The sequence below is a fragment of the Aythya marila genome (genome assembly GCF_965140915.1).
Source record: "Aythya marila genome assembly, chromosome: 4".
NCBI classification, from domain to species: Eukaryota; Metazoa; Chordata; class Aves; order Anseriformes; family Anatidae; genus Aythya; species Aythya marila.
In genome coordinates, this window is record NC_139045.1 from 24,926,880 (window position 1) to 24,953,359 (window position 26,480).

A 26,480-nucleotide genomic window follows, 5' to 3' on the forward strand; every position below is an offset into this window, starting at 1 on the left:
CAGTACATGCTCCTATCTTCAGCTACCCAAAGCTTGCAGACTTTGTAATTTGGAAATAACAGATGATATCTGTAGGATAGCTTTTACTGGATTTTTTTTCCTCTGAATAACCTAATTGTTTTTTTTTTTGTTTGTTTGTTTTTTTTTGGTTAAACACAGTATTTCCAGAAGAATGCAACATAAACTGATTAACTATCATGGTGTATAACTACTGCTGACACCAGCCTTCATTTCAAGCAAACAGAAGTAGGAAAATCTGACACCATTTTTTACAAAAGGGCCCTGGGGATCTAAAGAATAGCTGACTACTAAGTCCGACTCCAGTGATGAATAGAAGCTAATAATAAAGAACCAAATTAGTAAGTCATAGGCACAGCTTTTGTGGAAGAAATCCATGCTGCAGAAACATATTACAATCTTTTAAAGGAATCAAAAAAATATGTGAACACAAGTGAGTCTGCTAAATAGAGTAACTGAACTTCCAAAGTCTTTGACAAGGATCTTTGGTTTCTTTTCAAGCAAAGCTCTTCAGCAAAGTACATCAGGATAAGACAGAAGATCCTTTTAGATTAATAACTGCTTAAGGAGGAGGAATGAACACTGAAGAGAATTTGCGACTGTAGCAGCCTAAGCATCTGTGCTGGGATCCAAGCTGTCTACCTCCTCTTCCAGGTCATTACTGGGCAATAAAAAAGAAACAAACTTTGGCAGTCTCAATTGAAATGACTATAAAAAGCTGCAGAAGAATTCAAGGACACTATCCAGGCAATGAACTGGAAGGAGAGCCCACTACAAGTGCAAGTGAGTGCACACACAGTGTAAGAAACAGACACAGTGCACACAGCACTCAGAGACGGTCTCCGAACTTGTTTTTGCTACTTGAAACCTTGGAGCCAAATACGGACAGCTCTTTGAGCATTTTAGCACACATACTGTTTACTTCAGCCTGGAAAAAGACTTTCTCTCAGGATGTACTGAATTCTAGAAGTTCAAAGATACTTAAAAGACAAGTCAGAGCACTGAAAAGGGTCCACAAAGTATGACGATCCTGTTGCAATTTTTGGCTCAAGAAGCCCTTGCCCACCGGTTTCCAGCAATGGAAGTTACTCCATTATTGTATGTTTTCTCTCACGCATATGTTATTACACAGAGAAGATAGATCTTTGGTCAAACCCAGAACATTTGGATTTGTTATTATTATTATTTTTTTAAACACTGGACAGGTGGTTTTTAAACACTGGATGGGGTGCTGGAAACAAAATTCTCTTCAGATTTTTTTTTTTTTTTGAGAGGACGCACCTTGTACCTAACAAAATTTATCCCCAGCCTACATCCATTTTCTATTTCCCTAGCATGGTGTGTTTATCTTGAATCTAAAATCATCCAGAAACTTTATCATTTTGTTTTTATTTAGCTTTATCTCTGTGCACACTCCTGATCACAAAAATACCCTGGGAGTAAATTAATTAATTACTGTATTCCCTAAAGCTAACATTAGTTTAACTAGAGTTCTGCCAGGAAGCAGAACAAAAGGTAAAACTGAATAAAGGCTCTTTAAAAGGCTTTGCCTATTAGAATTAAAAATAAAATCAAAACAACAACTTGGTAAAAAAAAAAACACCAAGTTTTTAAAAAAAAAGTTTTCTTCCAGCAACCGTACAGAGGTTTTGGACAGGGTCTGCTCAGCCTGCCCCCATTTCTTTGCAACCAGAAGTAAAATGGAATACAAGTATTGCTCCACCTAAACCCAGCTTATGGTTCCCTTGGCCCTCCCGCAGAGTGCTGAAAGGCTGAAGTGAGATGATTTGAAATTTTGTACACAGATATTTCAGCATCCCCATACATTCCTGGTTTCATTTAACCGAACCTGTGACTTTCATGCCAACAGAAGTGTTTGCCTTCAACCTCAAAACAGCCTGGTTACAATACACCAGGCAGGAATACACAGTACTAGCCAAAGGAACATTTTCCGATGTACCTGACAAACCATATCAACACGCCATCCAATATTATTTCTCTCTACAGGGGGCAGCAAGAGGCTTTTTATGGCAGCTGAGACAGCCCACAGTCCCCAGCAAAGTTCCTGCTGAATCAATAACAGCAGCTGGCAAATCACCTTGGCCACGTATGTGCTTGACTCGAAAGACAAATCTGACCGTAGCAGGACTGAATCCCCCTTCACAGACATTTCTTCCCTCTTCCCCTTTCAGCAGGGTCGAGCCTCAAGGCTTCATGGCTTTTAAGCTGAGAGACTCAGCTCTTGCAGTGCTATTTCACTCCTGCCAACACCACCTGGGGAAGCACTTGGCGTACTTCCCTGAACCAATCTGAGTGCTGAGGGTAACACTGAAGAATTTTTATGCCTCAAGGAAAAGGCAGAGGTGAGGCCTACCTGGATTTGAACATCTCAGAATGTATAACTCTGTCTTTGCCTGAAATATCTTCCTCAATTAGCAATGCTGGCAACCAAAAAAAAGGATGATTATACTGTTCTTCAGTAGGATTATGCTGAATGTTGACCGGCCTTACCAACTAAAATGACCTTCTAAAGAGATCAGTAGGATGAAAAGGGGAAGGAAAATAAATGGGAAAATAATTCATCCAACAGGCCATCTGCTACCTTTTGCTACATTTCTTCCCAGTAGCAGGGGGATGAGCAGGAAAAAAAATAGGATATCTGAAAGCAGCCCCAGCCAATCCTACATTGCTTTCCCTCTCTTCTGCCTTTCCCAGGAAACACATTGAAGCAATAAACATTTAAACTATTCAGAATAATTGCAAGCGTCCTGGGTATTCATTATACAAAATAATTTATATCAAGTTGCCTGAAAGATGTGTTTTGTTAACATTTTTTGTGCTGTTCTGTATGCTTGCATAGGATATTAAACAGTAAAACCTAACTTTGATTTGATCTGCTGGCTTTGACCTCCATGGTAGACTTATCTGCAGGTGAACTTGGAGGAAACTCTTTTAAATTTCTGATCTGATTGTGGCTGTCTTTTCTATTCCTCAAAGCATTTAAGTCTTCTTAGGGAATTTCTGTCTTTAGAGTAGTAGTAAAGATAAACTCTGAGATTACAGGTGGGGAACTACTTGGCAGATATGTAGTCTCTCTGATGCTTTCCACCTTGGGGAAAAATGGGCAGAATGAAGTCATGGAGCTCGGCTGCCAAAGATAGAGTCAGTAGCCTAGGCTGAGGCAGCCTGGTCCCACCTTCACAGGACATGTCATAGGACATGCTGCCATTTCTGCTCAGCTGTGTGGGCAGAGCAGAGAACAAAGAAAGGAGCATGCTCCCACCTCTGTCCTCCCACTCTCCTGAGGAAGGCAGGGCCAAAATGAACCCTGCTAACACAAACTCTTGACTCTGAGCAGCTTCACTCTGCTCAGTTCACCACCACACCTAGTGGGGAAACTATTTTTCTTTCCAAGTGTCTGTAGTCCTGTTGCCTCTTACAAAAAGGGCCTCAGTGGCTGCCAACACCACAACAAAAGCAGCAATGCTTAGGGAACGGCCACCTGGAAGGAAATGCTGGCCCAAACAGGTTACCTGGAGCATTTCCTCCCCTTCAAAAAATCTCTTCAGCACAGAGGCCCAACTGCTGACTGCAGTGATGAAATAAAATTAAAGTGAACCTCAAGATAGTGAACCTTTCCCTGCCACTAGCAGCTGACAGACTCGTTTTTCTCCTCCAGCTTCAGGCAGGTGGAAACCTTTAGTAAGTCACCCAGGGAACATGGCATGAAGAAAGAGAGGCGCTGTAATCTATGCACTTCAGTCATTTTAACAAATGCACAGCAGGCAGTAAATTCACGCAGCAGTGCTTGCACAAGCATGAGTCAGGCTCACAGCTGGCCAGCTGTCTCCCACCTCACAGCATGGAAAAACACCGTTTTTATGAAAGGCCACGGTACAGTCCCAGTGAGCAACCAGTGACCAACCAAACAGATCAGCTGCCGCAGCTGGAAGCGTGCAATGTCGAGGTGGGCACCAAACCCCGAGACTGGCAGAGCCCCCCCTCTCTGCTGGGGAGGAGAGGAGAGAGAAAACAGGCAATACATCATTTTGTACCTAAATTCACACACCCTCCTGTCCAACGTAAAAAAGCTAATCCCAGGCAGGTTATTATTATTTTTTTTTTTCCCTAAGATTAGTTCCTTCTTTATGATAAATGCAGTAAGAAGTGTAGGTAGAAGATTAATCTGCTGTCAGCTCCAAAATCCAAACTCCAGTATGGCAGATCTATACTCTTGTTAATGCAGGTAACTAAGCAGTTATTTAAAGGGAACAATATTACTTCGTGTTCTCTCTTTTTTTTTTTTCTTTTTTTTTTTTAAGCATTGGCATGAAATCATAAATAAATAAAACATACTATAGGAACTTACATATGAAATAATAATTAAAAAAAGCATTCTTAAAAGCAAATCTTAAGAAGTTATGGACTATAAAGAGAACACACCACAAGGAAGACTGACTGGACATGGAACATCTAAACATATGCAATTAGACTGGATGACTTCAGAGACAAATCAATATAGATTAAGTGTTCGTGAAAGGAATAATTGGAACAGCATTAAGAATAACATATGGAAACATTTGGTACAGTACAGCACATTTGCCTGTCAGGACAAGAAGTCTCAAGTACTTGGCCTAATTAATAATATTATTTTAAGCATCAATTAAGATCCATGGAAAGAAAATAATTAAACCTCATAAAAACAGAACTAAAAGAAAACAAAAAGTTTGCTTACTCTTCTTGACGCAAGTCATTAACGCTCCGATCTAGTGAAATCATATCACTTGCCACCATATTAAACCCAAATTCTTTAATGCTGGCTTGAATGGATTCTTTGTAATCTGGTCCTAAAACATATGGCTTCGCTTCCTCTCCAGGGCCACCAACAACTCCGTGAGGCTCAGGCTCTTTGGGTTCAAAATTACCAAGGACTCCAGGTCGTAAAACAGGATCTCGGTATACAAATGTCTGAGGCTTAAATGTGAGATACTGCCTCTGGATGACATTTTGCTGATTGTTATCACCACCACCATGCTGATTTAGTTCATTTTTGGCCTTATTTTTCCTTCGAATGGATTCCAAGTCCACTTCCACACCTTCAACATGAGGCCAAGGTACCACAGGTTTGAACTTCTCATTTCCCAGTCCACGTTCTCCTTTGTTTGGTATGGGTCTGTTGGCTTCTTTGTCATCCTATATATACACAGAGAAACAGCAGGAGATCAAATAAATGTATCACTTTTATTTATCCTTTCTCTCTCCCCTCCCCCCCAAATCCAGTACCTTGGGCACTGAGAATTGATACTAAATGTATGTTATAAGCAAGAATGGAGAAATCTCTGTTCATTCAGGGCCTGAATGAACACTTGTCATTAAAGCTAGCAGTTGCTGGAGAGCATCACTGGACAGTGTCCACACTTACCTGAGCAAGTAGTCCTGGAAAGGGCCTAATGTTCACACCCCAAAAATTGTTCAGCAATTTTACAGCATCCTCCCAGAGAAACGCAAAATTCACACTGAGATTTCGAAACCTTCTTGGCATTTTCAGTGATCAGGAAGGTCCATGGGGGTAGGACAAGGGTGATTTTGAAAGAAACTTGGCAGAAAGGCTCTGAGTGGCTTTTTGTGAAGTCCCTGGAGTACAACAGCCCCACCCATGAACACGCTCTAAAAAAAAAAAGAGTCACTGCTTTCCCTAGTACTTCCGTCCAATGGGACAATGGGGAAACATTGCTGAAAGTTCAGATTTCCTGGTAAAATTATCTATTTGTAAATGTGATAGATGCTCTCTGTGGAATTCGGTGTCACCTAAAAACACATGCATTTTAGCAACATCTCACTATCTGTTCACAAATACAGGATCAAAATAAAATAATAATAATAAAAATCAGAAGAATGTCACTTATTCAAACCTGTTAGAGGAAGGTATAAGTCCAAAGATCAGGCTACTGAGACACCTGTCCAGTCATACTCTGAAAACACCCAGTATCCCTGGACAGCCTCTTTCAGTGCTTTACCAGTGCCTCAGTGAAGATATTTATTTCTTCTCATACCCAATTAGAAATTTCTTGTTGTTTCTTGGAATGATTGCCTCCTGTCCTTTCAGTGTTGACCCCTGAGAGGACTTTATTTCCATTTTCTCTGTAACCTCAATTTTGAGGGTGAAAGGCTGTAATTAAGTTCTCCATTAGACTTCTCCAGGCAAAACAACCCCAACTCCTCTGCCCTGTCCATGTGCTGCAGCCTCCTGGCCTTCTCAGCAGGTCTTTGCCAGGCCCCTTCCATTTCTGAATTTCTCTCTTACACTGGGCACTGCAGGAGGAGAAACCAGACACAATGCTTCAGATGCAGTCTTGTTAATTGTGTGTTATCAAGAAATGAAACACTTCCCTTAACATAACTTGATGGCTAAGCTCTTGCTAGTCATTATGCAGTTTACCTTTACTGCAGCAAGGGCACATTGCTGACTACATCGCAGTGTTTTCCTCACATACCATGCTGCATAATGAACTTCAGAAAGTAAGAAAAATCCATGATAAAATATGCCTAGAGTAACACAATAACAATGGGAGTCAGACTGGCTCCAATTCAAAATAACGTTCTACTTCTCTGTTCTAATTGGATCAGGGAAGATGTACAAAATGCAGAAGTGTTACATTATTCTGCTCTTCCATCACTTTCTGAGGATCCCTGAAAAGCCAACCTGGGAAAGGGAAGGATAAGAGCACATGAAAAGGCATGTTTAGCGAGGAGGTAAAAAGCTACGATGTATCTAACTAAAGTGTTGAGAGGACTCTTCAAAAGAATATCACCTCACACTTACCCTAGAAATCAACATGAAGGTTCCACCACTCAACTGCTAGAACACTGCTGACCTCTCACAAATTTGTGCCTAATTTCTGCTCCAAGTGCAGAGACAGCTAAAAAGCCAATAAAATAGTGGGCATCATCAGGAAGGATTCTTAAAGAAACTGTAATTTTGACTACATAACATTTTGTTACATTCCTGTCTTTGGTAATATTTAATTCTGGTCTTTACATCTCGAAAGCACACATCAAAGTCAGAGGAAGTATAGATCAGAGCAACTGGAATGAAGGAGGAGGTGGACAGGTGCCTTGGGACGTATGACCACAAGGGCTGGGATTACAGTTTGGTAATGTGATGGCTGAGGGCTATATGACTGAGGTTCAGAAAATCATGAGGGTGATGTATATGTTGATAAACCACTGTTTATCCTAAATCCAAGATCTAGAGGCATTTCAAAAAAAAAATAATCATGGGATAATTTTTGTAAAAGAACAACAACAAAGCCAAAAAGGTTCTTTGCACAGGCAGTGATCTCCTGGAATATGCCACATGGGAGGCTGTGGACAGAGACAGTACCGACAGTGAACAAGGGATGAGGAGGCAAAGTGCTGGATGACTGGTTTATGAGTGGACAGTAAAAGGACAAGGCAGGAAGGTAGCTTCTAACAACTCTAATTCAACCTGTGTGGATGCTGGAAGAGTCCAAAGAGAAGGAAGCAGAGCCAGAAGCGAGGCTTGCCTGCACGTCCTGCTGCCACTCTCAGATAGAACCCTGGTCTAGATGGATCACTAGTCTCAGTCCACCAGGCATTTCTTATGCCCTTGGTCTGTACCAAATTAAATATCTGTTCACTCCATTTCCACCACCTGTAAAACATTACAAGCTTCGACTTCACCCATTCTCTGACTGAAGCAAAACACTTTTAAAAGTAATTTGTTTATTTTGCTGCCATCAGAACTATGGCTTACCTCGTATTACACTTAGCCTCATTATAACTGTTACACATAATTTGCATTATAATGCACTTATTTTCTGCTCCCTTCAAGACACTAAATATATTTCATTTTTCTAGGGCTAGAAAATACCGCATAGAACAAGCAGATTATACACACACACACACAAACACTCGTTCACCTCTCCCCTCCAATTTCTACACACCTATGACAATATGACAGCAGGTGCTCATTGTGGGTCAGCCCCAGGAGGCAGCTAAGCACCACGCTGCCGCTCACTCACTACTCCCTCCCCATGCCTAGTGGGGTGGAAAGAAGAGAAAAAGAACAGAAGTGAGAAAACTCACATGTTGAGATAAAAATAGTTTGAAAGTGAAGAAGAAGTGGAAGATGGAGAGAAAACAAAACAAATGACGCAAAGGCAATCACTCACAACCTCCCACAAGCAGACTGATGCCCAGGCAGTTCCTGAGCAAAACATGGCTAATCTCCCTAAATCCACTCTTCTTTCTGAGCATGACATTATATGTATATAGAATATCTCTTTATCAGTTTGGGTCACTTGCCTGGCAGTGCCTCCTCCCAGTCCCTTGCTCAATCCTAGCCACCTCCCTGGTGGACAAAGTGAAAAATGGAGAAGGCCTTCAGGCTGTGCAAGCACTGCTTGACCATAACTATACCACTGGTGTTATCAATGCTGTGTTGCTAGCAAACCTTACAGACTGCTGTGAAGAAAATTAACAGCATTTTATGGGGAAAAAAAAAAAAAAATTGCTTAAGTGCAGTACACAGGGCCAGGAGATTACTTATTTATCCACAGATAACAGAGACAAAGGATTTCTAAATACCATCTGGACGAAAAAGCAAAGTCAAGCCACAATCAAAGAACTATTTTGGCCATTATACATGTATAAACCCTTAGTTAGGAACTTCTAGAACTTCTCTTTTATAAGTGATGACTTCTCTTGTATTTTTTTTAAATGATTAAATGACTTATCCAGAACTGACTGAAATAGTTTTTAATTAGTGATTAAAAGTTCAGTGCAGCAAAAGAAGAATCAAACTTCTAAAAGATTCATACAACAATGACAGACAAGTTGGAAGGCATGCATATGAAAAAAAAAAAATCACAATCTTTCAAAAATTGGAAAAAAAAAAGTCTTAAAATTATTTGAAAAAAAATTTGGAAAAAAAAAACAAATCCATTACAACAAGCTGAAGGGAAGTCTCAGAAAAAAGTGAGCACAACACACACCTGAACATTCCTGTTTTTTTTTTTTTTCCAGAAATTAGGGAAGAGAAGCAAAAATCTGAGTCATCTCACATCTAAAGACCACCAAAGAAGAGCAACAAGATCTCATGACATCTTTACAAAGGGCACGTAGCAAACTGTTTATATATAATAATATAGATTTCTTCCCCCCAGGAAATAAACCTGTTTTTTTTTTTTTTCTTTTTTTCTATAGGCTAAATCTAGAGATTTCCTGCCAGCTTTTGTAGCTCCAGCTCAAGTGAAGCCTTCTTCATTTTTTAGATGTTGTTTTCACCCCTTAAAAGGATTATGTATGAGTCACTGCTATGAGTGTATCGGAAATATTGAGATGATATAAACATAGTCAAATCCTGACTTGTGTAAAAAGGAGATACTCTTTTTTTTTTTTTTTTTGGCAAGTTAGGTTCTTCCTTTTTGCAAACAAGAGGAATGAAACTGAACTAATGAGGAAAGTAACTGTATCCTCTCAGAATCATATTTCTAAATTATACAAAGGAAAAGAATAAAAAATGGGAGAGGCCTTCAGAAGGCTGCAAGATTAGTCAACTGACAGAAGGGCTGGAACTCTGGCTGGCAATAAAACTGAAAATGTCAAACTTGCATAATCTGCTTTTCTTAAGTAAACCAGTTCAAGACTGGCAACTCCCTAAAATTCTATGAAATAATGTCTGAAGTACAAACTGGTGTTTAAAAACAAACAAAAAAACAAAACAAAACAAAACAAATAAAAACACAGTGGATTTGTTTAATCTATAAAATGGAAAATTATCATACCAAAAAAAAAGTTTGCTAATTGAAAAGAATGTCTATAAAAGCAACTTGCTCATCTAGACAAAAATCAGTGATGCTTCAATAAATGAAGAGAAGCATAATTAAGTACAATTCAGTAGTATACTTATTACCCAAGGCTACAAAAGGAAATTAAAAACTCTACGCTCTCAGAATATATGTAGTCTTACCCAGCTGATTAAAGATGGATACCAAGTATTACAATATTCAGGTGTTCTTGATGAAAAACTACAAAACCTCATTAGGTTTAATATTTTAGTAATCCAGAAGGTCAATCCCTATATACTTGCATTTTTCTCCAGTCTAACTTTTGCCTTTCTTAATTCCTGGCTACATCTACACCACTGGCACTTACCATGAAATGCAAACACAAGGAAGAGTACAAGGACTTTTAACTGATGATAAATCAACAGCTCTCACAGCTCCCTTGACTGAAATTCTTCATGCAGGTGACAAGATTTAAAAGTAAACAAAGGGGGAAAAAACGAAGTATTTTGAATAGAGACTGTCACAGGTTCTATGACAGAGACTACACAACTCTCAGCTTAAGTTTAGTACTTCAGCAAGGATTTCAACATATTTAAAGTATTTTGCTTTGTTTGCCTCATCTTAATGCAGTCACACTCCTGGCTTATTGGAAGAAAAAAGGCCACTTGAAAGGGGTTCTGACACATGACACCTGAGCCTACCATTTTAATTAGTTGAGGAAATAGGAGGGATTGTTTTTAATTTGTTCAGTTACAGAAGAAGGAAGAAAGAAAAAGGGAAAAAAAAAAGAAATAGAAAAAGAAAGAGTTGAAGACAAAAGATAAAAGACAAAAGAAAATGAAGAAAAAAAGACAAAAAGAGGAAAAAGGAAGAGAGAAAGGGGGAAAAATAGGAAAAAAAAAAAGGGGGGGGGAGAAAATTAGGAAAAAACAACAACAACAACCAACCAACCAACAAAAAAAAAAAAAAAAACAGAGAGAAAGAAGAAAAGAGAAATACAACAATAGGGAACTACAAAGATTTCCTTATTGACTAGACTCATGCTGAGGAGAGACTAAAATACTGTCTGTTCTCAGCCATGCTTCTAGCATGATTCTGCTCTATATGCTAACAACATGTGTGGGAAAACCAAATTGTATATATTGGTTTGCTTCTAATTGTTATGTGTAGGTTTTACTCACCAGGTAGAGTAAGCGCAGAACATAGTTGGAAAAAAATAGTGTCAAAATATAGCTCTTTGTTCTACAGCTATTTTTATGTCACATGATAGGAAAAAAAAATAATTCTGATAAAAAATTTGAAGACTTTTCATTGCACAGAACCAAACACAGACAAAGTAGAGAACCATCTTATCCAACAACATATTTGTGAATAGATCTCACAGCAGATACTCACTAACTTCAAAATAAATAAAATAAACCATAATTCCCACAACACATTTGGCTGGCTGTCAGAGAAACCCTAGGAGATGGTACTGCTTCCAATTACACCCTTCATGGTAACCTCTATCCTAGCAATTAAGATGTAGCTACTGCAGGATCATCTGCTGAAGAGAAACCAAAACCAAAAACACAAAGAAATTGAAAAACACAACTTTGCAAACAAGGAGGAGGAGTTATGGCACAACTGCCATCACTTCAGAAAAAATAAAAAATTATAAATTCATTTGTAATCATTAATTTATGTGTTCCAGCATAAAAAGGTCTATTCTAAACCCCATATGCAGCACTGCCCACCTGTCAAATTTTGCAAAAGCTTCCACCAAGCAATTTCATCACAATGTACTCAAATTAGGGCAGAATTTGGACCACAAGAAAAGGGCTTTTGCTATCACAGTATCTGAGCAAAAATGGCTCACTCTTTTGCTTTGGCTTCTCCTCTTGGTGTCATCCTGAGCCACTCCAAAGGTGACGGAGTGCACAGTAGCTCCTACAGTAACTTCTAGGGCCTGTATAAGCTTAGAACAGAACATTCATGAGAACTGCAGAAACAGAGAAAAATATAATTTTACACTAAATTATAGAAAATTTCTAAGGTTTAAAAATACATGCTTGTAAAAATAACAGATTGCTAAATCACTGTAATTGTGTGCTTTGTGCAACTCAAGTGAAAAACATGTTAAAGGTATTCATCACCAACACTTCCAGGAAAACATGTCTATAAGTTATGCTCTTATGTCTACAGTTACCCTCAATTTTGACAGATATCTTGACAACATCAAAGTCCAATGCCATCTATCTGGATTTTTGCCTTGTTAAATATTCTATGAGAAACAAAAAGTACTTCAACAAGACCTAAATCTAACCTACTAGCATTAAAGCTGCATTAATACCAACCCGGAATAAGTTTTGGCAGACAGAACTGACTTGACTACAGTACCACAAATGTGTTACTGTGATGGCATCTCCAAACAGCAAGTAACCCTACCAGAAGATGACCACATCAGTCTACTTTTCAGAGTGTTCTACACAAGACTTGGTCAGAAGCCACAAAGAAAACTCAGAAAAATTAAACAGAACTTTGAAGCAAACGTCACTTTATATATATTACATATATAAATATGATTATATATATACACATACACTTACATAAGTATTCTATTCATTAAAAACACACAACTTGGAAGTGCAACTGAGGTGCAAGAGCCAAAAGCAGCTTTGGAGAAATGCATGTTCAGCAAAAGTTTTATACTACATGTATTGTACTTCTACTACATTTAAGAACGTAAAATAAAATGCAGTTATTATTATTTTATATGGAGGACAACTTTCCCCCTCACCTACCTCTTAGATTTTATAGTAATGGTCAAGCTGATTGCTACCTGATGCATTACACAGTACCCCACAGCATCTTTTAGTCAGCTTGCTTTTCTTGCCCCCTTTCTCTTGGTTCCCAAGGTGCTCCTCAAGAGGGAACTGTTTTGCCAGATACCTACAACATTGTTAGCTAGCAGCATTGAGGAAAATTCCTTTCTCCACTCACTCCTAATGTTCTATCTGATAAGGCAGTACAGGAGAATCATTAGTATTTACACTTCTGATTGGTATTCAGACAGAAGTAACTATTAGTTTTCACTAGATACCAGTGGACCACAGTCATTAATATCTACCCAGTCCACTAGGATAAAAAAAAATAAAAAAAAAAAAAAAAAAAAAAAAAAAAAAAAGTACTAATACCTTTGTGCCCCAAAATCCCAAAATTACCAGAACTAATTGAGGCAAAACAACTTAGGGGAGTAAGATTAACAATTTACTTCCATTTTACTGTTGACTTTCCTGACTTCGAGAGCATTGCTTATGCACACCCTTTGCTTTGAGAGCAAGTGACATATCCATAAGAAAAAACATAGCTTACATAAAAAAGGAGAGAAACAGTTTGTCAAAATGTGAACTTGGTAAGTGCTTGATGTTCTACTACTACAAATGAGTTTGACTGAATTTAGCGTTCATGTTCTGAGCGATCCACATTAATCTGAGTCTCTGTGTCATTGATTACAAGGAAATAGCAAAACCAAGTTCATGTTACCTCGTAATGAGTCTAAAAACTAACAACATTCACTAACAGCTGAGGTCATCTTGTTTGAACTGCTAGAAAAGACAAGGCTCAGCTTCTCAACATTTTTTTTTTTTTTAAGGTCGCAATTGCTGTAAGAGCTCCCTGGGCAAAACCATCAACTGGCTCTTCCTGTCTTATCAGATTTTTCTGAAGATACCATCTACTTTGTCACAGCAGAAGCATTCCTCTAGGACAGTGACTACAGGCTATTGCTTGCATACTGCCCTGGTTTGCGGACAACATTTCACAAGGTCATTGCACACCAAGTTTTACTAAGATATAGAAGCCCTCAACACAAATAGAGATTATCTCTTGTCCTTCCCTTTTTTGTGGCATACTTGAAAATGTAGTGACTGATATTAATTCCTAGCAATGCAAGAATACTCATTTTCAGTTGAAATAACTTGATGTCCCATGTATTTGGCTAACAGAGGGTAAATCCTGAGTTTTACCCATTTACCTAAGAGTACCTTTTTAGAGATACACGTCTATATTTAAATGAATCAGTAAGATATCCGTGTGGATTTAAATGGTTCTCCTGCTGCCATCATCTTCACCCTTGCTGTGCACTGACCACCTCAGCTCCAGCAGAGCAACACCATCCTGCCACAAAAGCTGAGCTCTGTTTTGGCTTGTACTGCCCTACCCCCTGCCCTTGCTCCTGCACTCCTCCTTACCATGTCCCTCTGCCTCTGTGTCTCCTGCTGCACTGCTCTATGTTCCTCCTCCTGGAGTAGTTTGGATTTTCTATAAACACAAAGGTTACACTTGTGCATATCTGGTCTGGATTGAGCAACTTCCTTTACTTAGCAAAGTTAAGTCAACTTCATAAAATGCAGAGACTGCCAGGAGACTTGGGATTGAGTCCTTTGCACCAGACCTGGTCACTTTTCAGGGATGCCACTGTTCACATAAAGCTTGCAAACTTCTTTTGCTCCCTCTCCCTCCTTCCCACCTTTGATGGGTTTTCAGAGTACAAATAGGAAAGTGAGGATGTGGCCCAGCCACATCACGTGCGCCAGTCTGGGAGAACTGCAACACTTCTCGAATTCCTGTGTGACAGCCACTTTCACAATCAGACTCCTCTGTCTGACCGAAAGCAAGTAAAAATAGACAGAGTACTTCAGAACAAATTACTGTCAAAAATAGTAAACTTTTATTGTCTTCATTTTTACTATTACCCATTGTTTGGAGATACTGAGCCAACTTAATTTCTCCTACTTGCCTTTCTTTTTGCTTGAGGTTCAGCTCTCACAGGCTTTTACCCATCTGGTTGTCTTTCCATTTCTGGTATCGTCAGAGTTTATCTATTGTTCCACACTGTCCCTTGCCCCATTGACTGACAAATAATCATGCTGCATTGAAGAAGCCTTGTCAGGGATCCGCTTCACCCAATGAAGTTCACTTAACACATTTCCAAGAAAACTGTGGAGACAACAAGCAATGTTTATCTCCTTGTAGCCCCCGAGAGCACCCCATAATCTTAGATAGTCATTAAAAAGATCTAAAATAGAAAGATTCAGATCAGAAAGACTCAGACCTGAATAAACAGATATTATAGAATCATAGAATCATAGAATATCCTGAGTTGGAAGGGACCCTTACGGATCATCAAGTCCAACTCTTGACACCGCACAGGTCTACCCAAAAGTTCAGACCATGTGCCTAAGTTCACAGTCTAATCTCTTCTTAAATTCAGACAGGCTCGGTGCAGTGACCACTTCCCTGGGGAGCCTGTTCCATTATGGTAGTCTCTGCTTAAATTTGTAGCCTCTTGTCATTACTCAAGTAGCACAGATATTCATAAACTGAATCATAAATGAGGCTGCTATATTGCCTAAGGTCATGTTATATTGTAGTTTCCCATATTGCAGAATGGTGTGGTGTTGCCACTAGTAGCTTGTGCGATTAAAAAAAAAAAAAAAAAAAAAAAAGTATTTGTAGCTGCTTCTGCAGAAAAAAAGTTGTCAAAGAACCCCGGATAAAGCAGAAGTATGATCTAGAGCTTCCTATATATTCTCCTTATAGACTGTTCCCCAAGGATGACAAAAAGGCTTTTAATCTCAGAAAAGCAAGAATTTATTACAAGTTTATTGCAACTAGAATAATTAACTTTTTCAGTAAAGGAAAAAGTGATGAAGCAGAAACGAACATAAATAAAACCAAGCATCTCCCTACCCACCGTCTCTTCACACGTTTTGCTTCTAGACTATGTCCCTGTTAATCAGGTGTCCTTTTTCTGTTGCGGTAAAGTGCAGTTTCTCTGGTCCCCAGGACGTTTCTTTCCATCAGCTGTAGATCTGCTCCTTGCTCTTCTCAGCTCTCCCTGCTGTGCCGTGAAGCTCACCACACTCTTTCCTTGCCTGCCCTACCTTGCATATTAAACACCCCTCTGCTCCAAGAAGGCTCGGTTCCGCTGAGCCTGCTCCACTCTCCCTAATGGAACATGACACAAAGCAAGAAGAGCAAACACTGTGCTTTGTACAAGGTAAGTCATTTTAGGTTAAGTACTTAAGACAGGTCTAATCAACCACCAGCTGACTGACAGACTGTGCTTCACCTCCGAGTGTGCCAAAAACTGTACTTTTTCAATGTCCGTAAACTTCCTTCCTTTCTCTGCATAACAGACAAATGTCTACATACTGCAGCTTACGTTTTGTCATTAACATGGTATTTCAACTGCAAACTTTTGCTGAGCATCATCCACAGTAATTCATTTCTGAACAGTGACTCAAATCTTAAAGATCTGTGAAATACCAAACCACCTGTTTGGCATTTCAGTGTGTTTATCCTATGCACAATACAGGTTGCTATACTATAGATGAGACTCAATCAAAAATCAAAAAAATAAGATTTGTATATCAGTTGACTTGTTTGCTAAACTTAGCTGCTTTAAATATTTTATTGTAATTTAGCTGTTCAGAAAGCCAAGTCCCCTGGAGAGGCCAAAGAGCAAGGAGAGCATGAAGCCCTGTGGTACAGTTATCATTCTGCTGCAGCAACACAGAAAATAACTGTCCCAGGTAAGCAAAGCCCACCAGTTACTGAGCCTTGTTTTGCCAAAATAAAATCTAGTTTCTTGTCTAATCTTGCCAGTAGAGACTCTGCTAAGGACCCAATTGCTTTCAATTTTTCCTTCTTTTCCTGAAACAACTCCTCTACTTGATGTCTTAGTAGATGTCAAGTTGCATTTACTCACAGGAAGGAAAGTACTTATTGCCTAGAAAGTTAAACCATGTTTTCTTTGAAGAAGCTTTAAGAAAATATTTTCTTCTTCAACGTCTCAACCTGGAGGCAACACATGGGGTATCTTGCTGTGTGAGAGGTTCCGCAAGGTAACTGCATCCTTAAACAAATACTTCAGAAGACGCTGAAAAAAAACACAAACCCAACAGGTACCCAGGAGGAGCTGTGGATAAAGTGGTGCATTTCTAAACAAGTAACTTCTAGGGGCTCAGCCAACCCCAGAAAATTGTTTAAACAGATGAAAGCTGTGGGAAGTCTCCAAATGCTCAGAATTCTGGCTGGGTCTAATCAATATTATCATGACTCATTTCTGTAAACATTTGTTATTATGTATTTTGTTCAAATGCAACCTTCTGTTCTCCTCTTAATCTCTCTCAAAGTGGATAACATTTCCAGTTTTGTTCACAGTGTTTTTGACTAAGATAGTGCCATTGCTTACCTTGCTTTGGGGGGGGGGTTAAGTATAGAGAAAAACTTTTTCCAACTGTTTCTTCTAGAAAAAGCTGAACATAATTTTGAAAATCAGCAAATCCCTTTTGAAAAATGGACAGTATTTATTGCAGAAGGTGCAAGGTTCCCTCCCCATCTCCTTCCTCCAACATTTGCACATGGTTATGTGGTTTGGAATGATCCCACACTCTGACCAGATTTCAAAAACAGCGCTGAATGTTTCTCATAACATCTAGAAAACAGAAAGGTCTTCCAAAAAAGGAAGATATCAGCTCGGTCCTTCAACTTGTATACAAGAGTTTCAGATTCAAGTGTTGGATTTTCTCCATTTTCCAAAAAGCTTTTTCTAAGAGAGAGGGTTTTGGACCATATAATACAGAATATATCGCAAACATAATGCTCCCTAATGCAGCTTGATAAATAGAAATCCATTTTTTTCCTTAATAGAAAAATAGACTTTCAAGTTAAGACCAGCAAAACAGAGTGAAGTTGAAGGCATTTATTGATTTAGTTGCAAGTGATGGATAATCAGAAACATACTTGGGATATAATAAATTGCTTCATAATAATTCAAATTACCACCACCTTTCTGGCTTATAAAAAAATTTCAAGGATATAAGGAAGAAGGGGGGCACATTTGATAGATAGCAAGGGATTCATATCTCTAAATTGAAATGTCAGCACTGTTGTAAGTTAGGTACTCTTGTGAAACAGCCATTATCCTCAATCCATAATTAGAAAACTGCCCACAATTTTCCTCTCTAGAGCTATTTTATAAATGCTTGACTTGAAGAATTCTGAGTATTAAGAACAAAATGGACAATTGTTTAATACCTCATCTCTATCAGAGTGGACTGTAAGATTCAAAAGGGCCTCTACATTTCGGGTCTTTACCTATGACCCTGGTCCATGGCTTCTTTTTTTCCCCCTTTTTTCAGGAAAAAAAAAAAAAAAAAAGAATGCATTGATCTTTATCTGAGCTCTCTGTATTGCCAATTAGAGGCTAGCAGAATGCAGGTCCTGTTTTGTAGTTAAAATTAACTCCATCCCTTACAGATCTCTAGGACAATTTTTGTTGTTAAATACGAATAAAGAACAAATGATTCTGAATACCTGGGAATAAAAATAGTGACACTGTATTAATGCCTTGTGAATTTAGTATATGCTGATCCATGTAGTTTAGCTATTTCTGTAGTTGTATTCCACTACTGCCAAAGGCACACACTTTAAAACACTTGGTGAACAATTTCAATAATTTTTGCAATCAAACAAATGAAAATTGTAGAAAACAGCCATAAGGGATTATGGCCATAAGGGATTGTTTCACTGTAATATTGCTTTAATCCACAGCTCTATCATTGCTAGCACATATACCTTCTGTCTGGTACGTCCTTATTTCATGCCTGCACTCTGTGATCTTCAGCAGCGCAGATCTTTCATGCCCTCATGCATGGCAGCTGGCCTCAACTGGTCCTACACCCATAGTTGAGTCATTACTATGGTTGCTAAAAACTTTATTTCACAGCCCTTAATGGTTCAAGCAGTAATGAGCCATCTCTTTGCCATCCCCAAAAACACTTCCATCTTTTATTTCCTGGAAAGTTGTGACCTCCAAGGTCAAAGGCTTAAAACATAGCATCATTGATGAGACTCTGTACAAAATTTGTTCTTGTCACTAGGTTTCAAGATTAAAAGAAGCTGGTGACACTTCTAGTTGAATCATTGCTCTGTCCACATTCTGTCTTGCTCTGGGAATATCATTTGTTTTATGTGCATGTTTCAGCAAGATCTTAAAGACAGAACTAATTTTTATTTGTATGGTCATTAGAGAGTCTTAAGAACTTCTAAGATGTCTTCTGTCCAGCTTCATTTGCTTCCTCCATTTCACAGGGATTACTAGCCTCCTTTTCCTATGTAGTAGTGTTACAGAGGCCTATGAGGGGGCAAGGCTTTTCATTTCACTGAGACAAAGACCCTTTTAGGAATGCTCTCTGTAGACTGAAAAAAGAAACATTAGCTGTTTCTTCTGGACTTGAACAATCAACATTTAAATTAGCAAATTTAAGAGACCAAGGAGTTAAAATTTCTAACTCACAGCTTTGCTATTGAAAATAACCAACTTCTATTATTTCTCCCTCCACAGGGAAAAAGCCTCCAAAATAAACAAAAACTGCCATCAATCCTAATGTTTTAAGCAGCCAAGAACAGATTTCCTGGCCCTCCAGGCTATGAACACTACACTTACAAAAGCCAGTAGAGAAGGACTGGGGAACTTCATCCCTATTCCTCAATCATATGAGACAGAAAGATATTTAAAAATCATACATCTGTTTTATATACCTTGTTGAGTAAATGACATTCACAATACAATAAATCCATTGCTGATGGATATGCTTGATCAGGGGATGCGGGTTTCTGTGCTACATCTTGTATGCCCAATTTTTCTTTTTAGACTTTCAAAACTCATTTCATATTTCTTCCTATTAAGAAACAAACTGCATGATTAGATTTTCATTTATCTTGAAATATTGTTACCATTCTCAAGCTTTACAACAGCCTATTTGTCTTAAATTGCATTCCACAATTTGATCAGTCCTACCATTTTGAAAGCTTTCTCAAAGAAACAGCCAAATCCAAAAGCTGCATTGTATGAAAATTACACATAGCCTGAAACCTATTTCTGAAAATTTCATCTGAACCCCCAATAGATTTCAGACATTCAGAATATTTACATAATTACCTTGTGTACTGCTTGACAAGTGAGGGGAAATCACTTATGATCAATTGTGTTCTGTTTCATCTTTCCATGACCCCTTCCTGCATCTTTTCTGTGTAGGACATTGAAGAGAATCTGTGTGGTACTTGCCAATAAATTACCGTTATATTCTACTGAATTGTTGAGGTAAGGGTTGTTCTTATCTGTCTTAACTACTTTTAAAATAATTCAACCAAAAGTCAACACAATACATGCATTTGAAGCATAAGGGAAAAAAGGTCTGCAAGAATACCAAAGTAGTGAGAACCAATTTATTGAACAGAAAAAATCAATCTTGGTAAATTGACTACTCTTTCTGCGACACATACATCTAGTGACATTTCTTGTTTTGCTGTAAAGTAGACATGATGAATGTCAAAACCTATTTCATAGCTTTGCTTTAGCAGCCACATCACGTGTGAGCACAGCCAGATTCTTGGCATCTTTCGGGTAGTCAGCAAGAATTCTATAAGCTAATCCACATACTTTTTCAAACAGCTTTAACATACTTCATTGAGTTTGTTTGTTCTCTCCTGCCCTCCACTACCCTTCCAGCCTTGCCCTTACTTCTGTGCTCTCCATGCAGTATCTTTTCTTTTGACCAGAGAAGTCACCACAAGATCTAATGGAAGGGCAGACACTGCTGCTGGCCTTCAAGGAATGGACTTCCTTGGCATTTACTTGGCTAGTGCTGGTGATCCTTGGTGCATCTAAACCTGGAGTTGGAAAGACTAACCGTTAAAACTTTACTTTCAAAGCCAACTTTGGGAACTGACATCCTACCTTCTTTCTCTCAAAAAGTCACTAAGGTTCAGCGCCTATCCCTGAACGTCTTTCAAGGCTCTCACCTACATCTGAAGAAGGATCCTGAAGAAAGTATTCACATGAATTTGTTCCCAGCTCAGGTACACTCTGACTGGCATTTCTGACCACATGTCTGGCGAAGATGTGCATAAACACCACCAATTCCTTTGCTTTGAAACAGCTATGCAAGCAGGGAATACGTGTCACACTCCAATAGCTAGCTGTTCTTTTCCCCTCTCCCTCCAAAGCACTAAACACGGCTAGAAATCACAGCCAGCATTGGTTTTTACAGGATACATGTGGTCATTTTCAGCTCCCCACAGACATTAGTATAACGTGCCAGACATCAGACATGTAGTAATTCACAAGCCTTATACCTTTTAAGTGATTGGAATTTCAATCAGTGTGATAAGCCTTTCATAGATTTTTTTTAAGAGGGCTTTAATATGAAAGCGCCTATTAGTGCCTGCTGCAATCTCTTGCATTTAAATCAGCAGTAGATGACTGTAGCAATCTCCTGTTGAAATTATTTTTGCATACAGCAGACAAAGAAAGATGCATGGGGTCCCTTCTTGCTTGCAACAAATGGAAGTCAGTGTTATCAGCACTGGGTCTAGCCCCCACTGCTGAAACAGCATAGCAAGAGATATTTGTATGACAAACTGTAAGCTTTTTAACAAACATTGGCTCCTTGTAAACATTTTCGTTATGAACTCGGAAGTCTTGGCAACTCAGACTCTACATAAATTACCAGAATGGAATTTTGCTTAAAAATTGATCCCCAAATGACTGCAAGCCTTTTCTCAGGTTGTACTTTCTTTCATAAAGCTGCTTGCAGCTGGAGCGATTTCCATAAGCGCTAAGCCTGCATGCTCCTGGTAGGCTTCAAATGGAGGTGCTAATAACTGCATTTAGGAAAACTACAGCCTTCACTTCTTGCATCTAACATAGAAAAGATATTAGCGAGGTGTAGTTATGATGTACCCAGTTCATTAGGTAGGTGTTTAAATGGGAACATGAATTGCCAGATCAAGATCTTTATATGCTAGTCTTGCACTTTAACTTCTAACAAAGACAATTTTGTTAAAACCTGTCAGAAAGCTGATTTCACAAGCCATTTGCAGTCCTTGAGAAAGATATTATTTTTCTCTCTAACAGAAAAATCTGGCCAGCAACTAGAGGTGGAAGAGTCAGTGAGGCTGTTTTTACTTATGTCTGGCCTGGGAGAGAGAGTGCCTCCCAAGAGGAAGCACTGCAGCAGCAGCAGGATGTCACTGTTTGGATCAGGAGTGTGAAGGGGATGCTGTACGCATAGGCCATCAAACACCAGAGGAGAAACCGACAGCAGTACTTGGACAGGACAGGAAGCGATATAGGCTTGCTTACTGTGCATCCAAATGTAATCAGCAAAACAAAGCCAAAAATCAGGAAGGAAGCTACTCTAATCCCAAAGTATAAAAAATAAAAGAGGGGATAAAATCCACTGTGTTTTGCTACCTTTCAGTAACCTGCAAAACTACTATACTGGAAGTGGTAAGGAGAAGCAACACAGGAGAGCCTTTTCTGTCAGAGACAATACATTCAGCAGACATCAACCAAGCCAATATTATTACTGTTATTAAACAATCATGTTTTGGGAAGACCTGTTTCCTTTTTAAAAGTTCTTGCTCACCACTGACAACAGCACAATATAAAAGGCATAAGCTCTGGTTAAATGTATCATATTCTAGTTACTCAAATCAATGGTCTCTCAGTGTGTGACATTATCATACAATGTAGATTTGGACAAACTTCAATTAAGAGAGAAAAAATAGATTAAGTCCTTATTCTACTGAACAATTCTAGTAAACTAAAGAAAAAAATAACCACAAAAAAACATTATTTTTCTTAAATTACCACTAAGGTATTTTAGAGTTTTAAGACTCGTTTTACAGTTTTAAGACTCTAAAACCATCAGGAACAGTCATAAAGAGGTCAACGTGTTCTTCAGAAAAACTGATGGAGACATCCAACTGGATATGAGAAAAACTTGCCCCATGAGCAGAGCCGAGCAGTGGGACAAGCTAGGCTGAGAGGTTGTGCAGTCTCCCTCCTCGGAGGTTCTCAAGACCCAAGCAGACAAAGCCCCAGGCAGTCTGTCTGACCCCATGGCTGACCCTGCTTTGAGCAGGAGGTTGGACCTCTCCAAGTCCCTTCCAGCTCAAATTATCCTATGATCCTATGCAAAAGAGTTGGAATAATCTTTTTGACTTCGTTAAAGCTAGATTTTTTTTTTCACTTTGCATTTAATTCAGTCCAATTAAAAATATAAAAAGCTTAAAAATAAGCTACTACTCAGCTTCCATTTCTAATAATTTCAACGGAACATGAATAGCAGGAACTCTGTGCATCTCTTTAGTAAAGAGCAGTCGAAAGCCGCAAGCAATAGAAGTTGCTTCAGACATAATATTTTTCCTGGAAACAGCACACACTTTTTTTTTTTTTCTTTTTTTTTTTTTTCCCAACATGCCATTTCCAGTTCCATAATTCTGGACAGCATGACATAACTGTAGGTTTGTAAAGGAAGTCAAACTTCTATTAAATGGGGGGGGGGAGGGGAATCACTTACCTATTCGTCCTACAGAGTAAAGGTACTCATCTGACTTCCCTGCTTTATTTGAAAATCAAAGTTTAGAAGACTTCTGAATGTCAATACTATGATGCATTACATTGACATTTATCTTCCCAAGACTGCAGATACACTGATACAGTTAAGACCTGAAGGTGATATTTTTCATCTCTGCTGCAAGGTGAGCTGTGGAATACCAGGAATATGAATTGAAAGATACACCTAGCCCTTGCTGAACAAATAAATGAAAAATACTGATTTTAGCTGATATAGAGAATCTGCCCCTGCATTTTTATTTTCTCGAATTTGTTGTGGATTTAAACCTCCGCCTGATGAATGCTAGATGTTTGGTAATTTTTCTAGCCATTGTTTGAGAGTAAGATGGATACATTTCCACAACCAATTTACTTCTCCCCTACATTTTTATCCTTTCTGTGTGCCAACACAAGCACCTCTACACCTGCACAGAGCTGCATCAAGGACTCCCAAAGCAAGCTGTGTGGGCATGCCAAACGGATTTGGCACCTGTAAGCAGGTTGAACACCAGTGCTGAGCTAGTTCACAATGGGAGCATGAAAAAAGCTGCTGGGGAAGCTGAAAAAGGCAGATGAGAGTGCCCTAGCAGCAAAATGCACAGAACACTAGAGTTATTTCTAGACATCCTCAAAGCTCTCCTCAGGACCTTCCAAGGGCACACCTCTCACTGTGTTGGGGAATTGGACACAAAAGCAGACACTCCTGGTGCAATAAGAGCATCAGAAACAGATGCAGGCTTGCCCAGCCGGGCCATTTTCTGAGTTGCCTCCACGCCCAGACCCTATCTCAGTCATAGAAACCAGAAATAACCCATGCACTCCTGCGCAGGGAAAGCCCATAAGAACAAAACACTTTGCTGCAGGTGATCAGAGCCATGCTTGGTGTTCACCTTTCCAAGGCACCCAGGAGTGTTCTTCCAGTGTTCGATGGTAAATGGCAATGGCAATGCAGAAACAACAATTATCCTCTAAACACAAATCTCCCATTTCTCCTAATTCTTCTAAGACAAGATTGCTCTTCAAGGAAGCAAATATTTTCATCTTGCTATGGACTGATGGAGAGAGCTGCATGTTCTTAAATTCAGGGAGGCAGAAAGATGCCTACAACCAGCAGTTGCCCCTGCACTGTATGAGGGCACTCTCTCAGGAAAGCTCTAAGTGTCAACAGAGTTCTCATTAAAAACAAAACAAAACACAAAACAAACAAACAAACAAACAACAACAAAAAAAAACTTTTCACAACACTAGATTTGAACATGTTTTTCCAAATCTCCAGTACTATGCTTTTCTTGCAAAATGCACCCAAGTGTCAGGCAGAACTCCCTTCCACATAAGATAAAGAATTAAACAAAATTAGCAAGTATTTTCCCAATCTTCTACACCACTACAGCTAGATTAGAAATGGTATTAAGGAACATGCCAATTTAGTGCTGGCCACATTCTCTCAGTCTAGAGGGGAAATAAATAAATAAAAATAACTAAATAAATAAAAATCTAAAGATAAAACATACATAAATGTGACAAAAAAAAAAAAAAAGACAACCCGAGTTTTACTTAAAAAAAAAAAAAAAAAAAAAAAGCTTCCAGGAATTCTATACACATCGAAGTTTTAATGATATAAAAACCACCTGAGAAAAACAAATTGTTGTTGTCATGTTGACATGTAATCTCTAATTCACACATAATATCCAGTAACGTAGGATGGTGTTTGTTTGTACAAAGGGAAAGGAACAGTGCAGAGCTTGCTGTGCATTGGGATAAAGCCAGCATTGGTTACAAAAAATTGCAGCTACCTTAATCAGGTCTTTTTTGTACACTTTAAGGTTTCTGAGTTCTACATCCCATGCAGTACAGAAACAGTCAAGCAACAATAATGCCTGACAAAATTAACAAGTGCACGCAGGGGAAAAATGGACTTCTTAGTACAAAGTTGTAGGGGCTTGGTGCTAGAACCTATCAGGACTCTCAGAGTATGTACAGCTTTGAAGACTTCCACTTGTAAAGCTACCGTCAACTACATACAACTACAGACACGAATATTTAACTAATTCAGCCACAAGACACAGATCCTGTACTTGAAACCTTAACTTTCTCTTAAGTAAAACTGGGCTTAAAAACAAATGCCTATACAGTTTAGTAAATATGTAAAAGTATTGTGCTCTGGACTTATGAAATCTCAGGTTTGGGAATGAAAAAAAGAAGATAGGATAAATTTACTTCATATATTTGAAACCATTCTCCCTGACGAACATTTTAAGGTATCAGAGTCAAGACTGTTTGGCTAAAATACTAAAATTAATTTTAAAACATTGACCTAATAAGTATAATGAATTCTGTTCGGAACGTCACGTCAGGGTAATGTTAAAAAGTACATTATGGCTGTTAGATACACCAAATTAATAGATAAAAGTTCTGTTTCTTAGGAATTAACAGCTGTGAATCATTCCTGAAAATCAGGATTGCTGGGATTAAGCTGCAAACAGTATTTTGACAAATTCTCAATACAGATTAAATTCTTGCAAATATTGTGCAAGATGAAACCTGTTCAAAAACCTGTTCAAGCCATCTCTCTCCTTTCCAGTAACAGCAACTGGCCAAGTCACCAAAAGTGGGAACTTTGGTGCTTAGCATTTAAGGGTGTAAAGACTTCTGTAATCCTAGACTTGAGTTGTAGAGCTCATAAAGAAACAGTTTTATTCATAAAAGTGGTAGTTTTATATCCTGTTAATAATAATTTTATATACCTGTTAAAAAATCTGTTAGAAGATGGACTGCCCAAGCTACTACAGAGGATTAAAAATCAAGAGAACTATTCTAATCCTTTATCTTTCTTCTAATTTATCTGTTCTTCTAATCATTTATCTTTCTTCTTAACTTCCAGGTATTCTTATCATCTTAGTGCAAACCAAGAAAACTCTTAAGTTGCTGAACAGTGTGGCATGAGAGGAAGCCCAATTAACTTCCCAAATCCCCACAAAGAATCAACAAGGAAAATAAAATTGACTAGGGGAAAAAAAAAATAAAAATTAAGTGAGGTACTCATCCATCATCTGAGGATGAGATTGGAATAAGAACCTGGACCAGCAAAGGTCAATGCACCTCATTACACCAACACGAACTTGTGCTGGCTGCAGTCAATCAACGATCAATATCAAGCTTCCTAGTGAGGATCTCATCATACCTTATTCACCCGATGT

At 38.7% G+C, this 26,480-nt stretch overlaps 1 protein-coding gene across 3 annotated transcripts in view; it reads right to left on the minus strand.

Annotated features, from left to right (window-relative positions):
- Positions 1-26,480, minus strand: part of GALNT7 (polypeptide N-acetylgalactosaminyltransferase 7) — a gene marked incomplete at its 5' end in the record, with an annotated part of 70,756 nt that overhangs the window by 34,165 nt on the left and 10,111 nt on the right. For all 3 annotated transcript variants that reach the window (XM_082758499.1, XM_082758500.1, XM_082758501.1), the window contains one exon: positions 4,754-5,211. In XM_082758499.1, the coding sequence (XP_082614625.1) occupies positions 4,754-5,211 (458 nt within the window). The remainder of the gene's footprint in view (positions 1-4,753; positions 5,212-26,480) is intronic.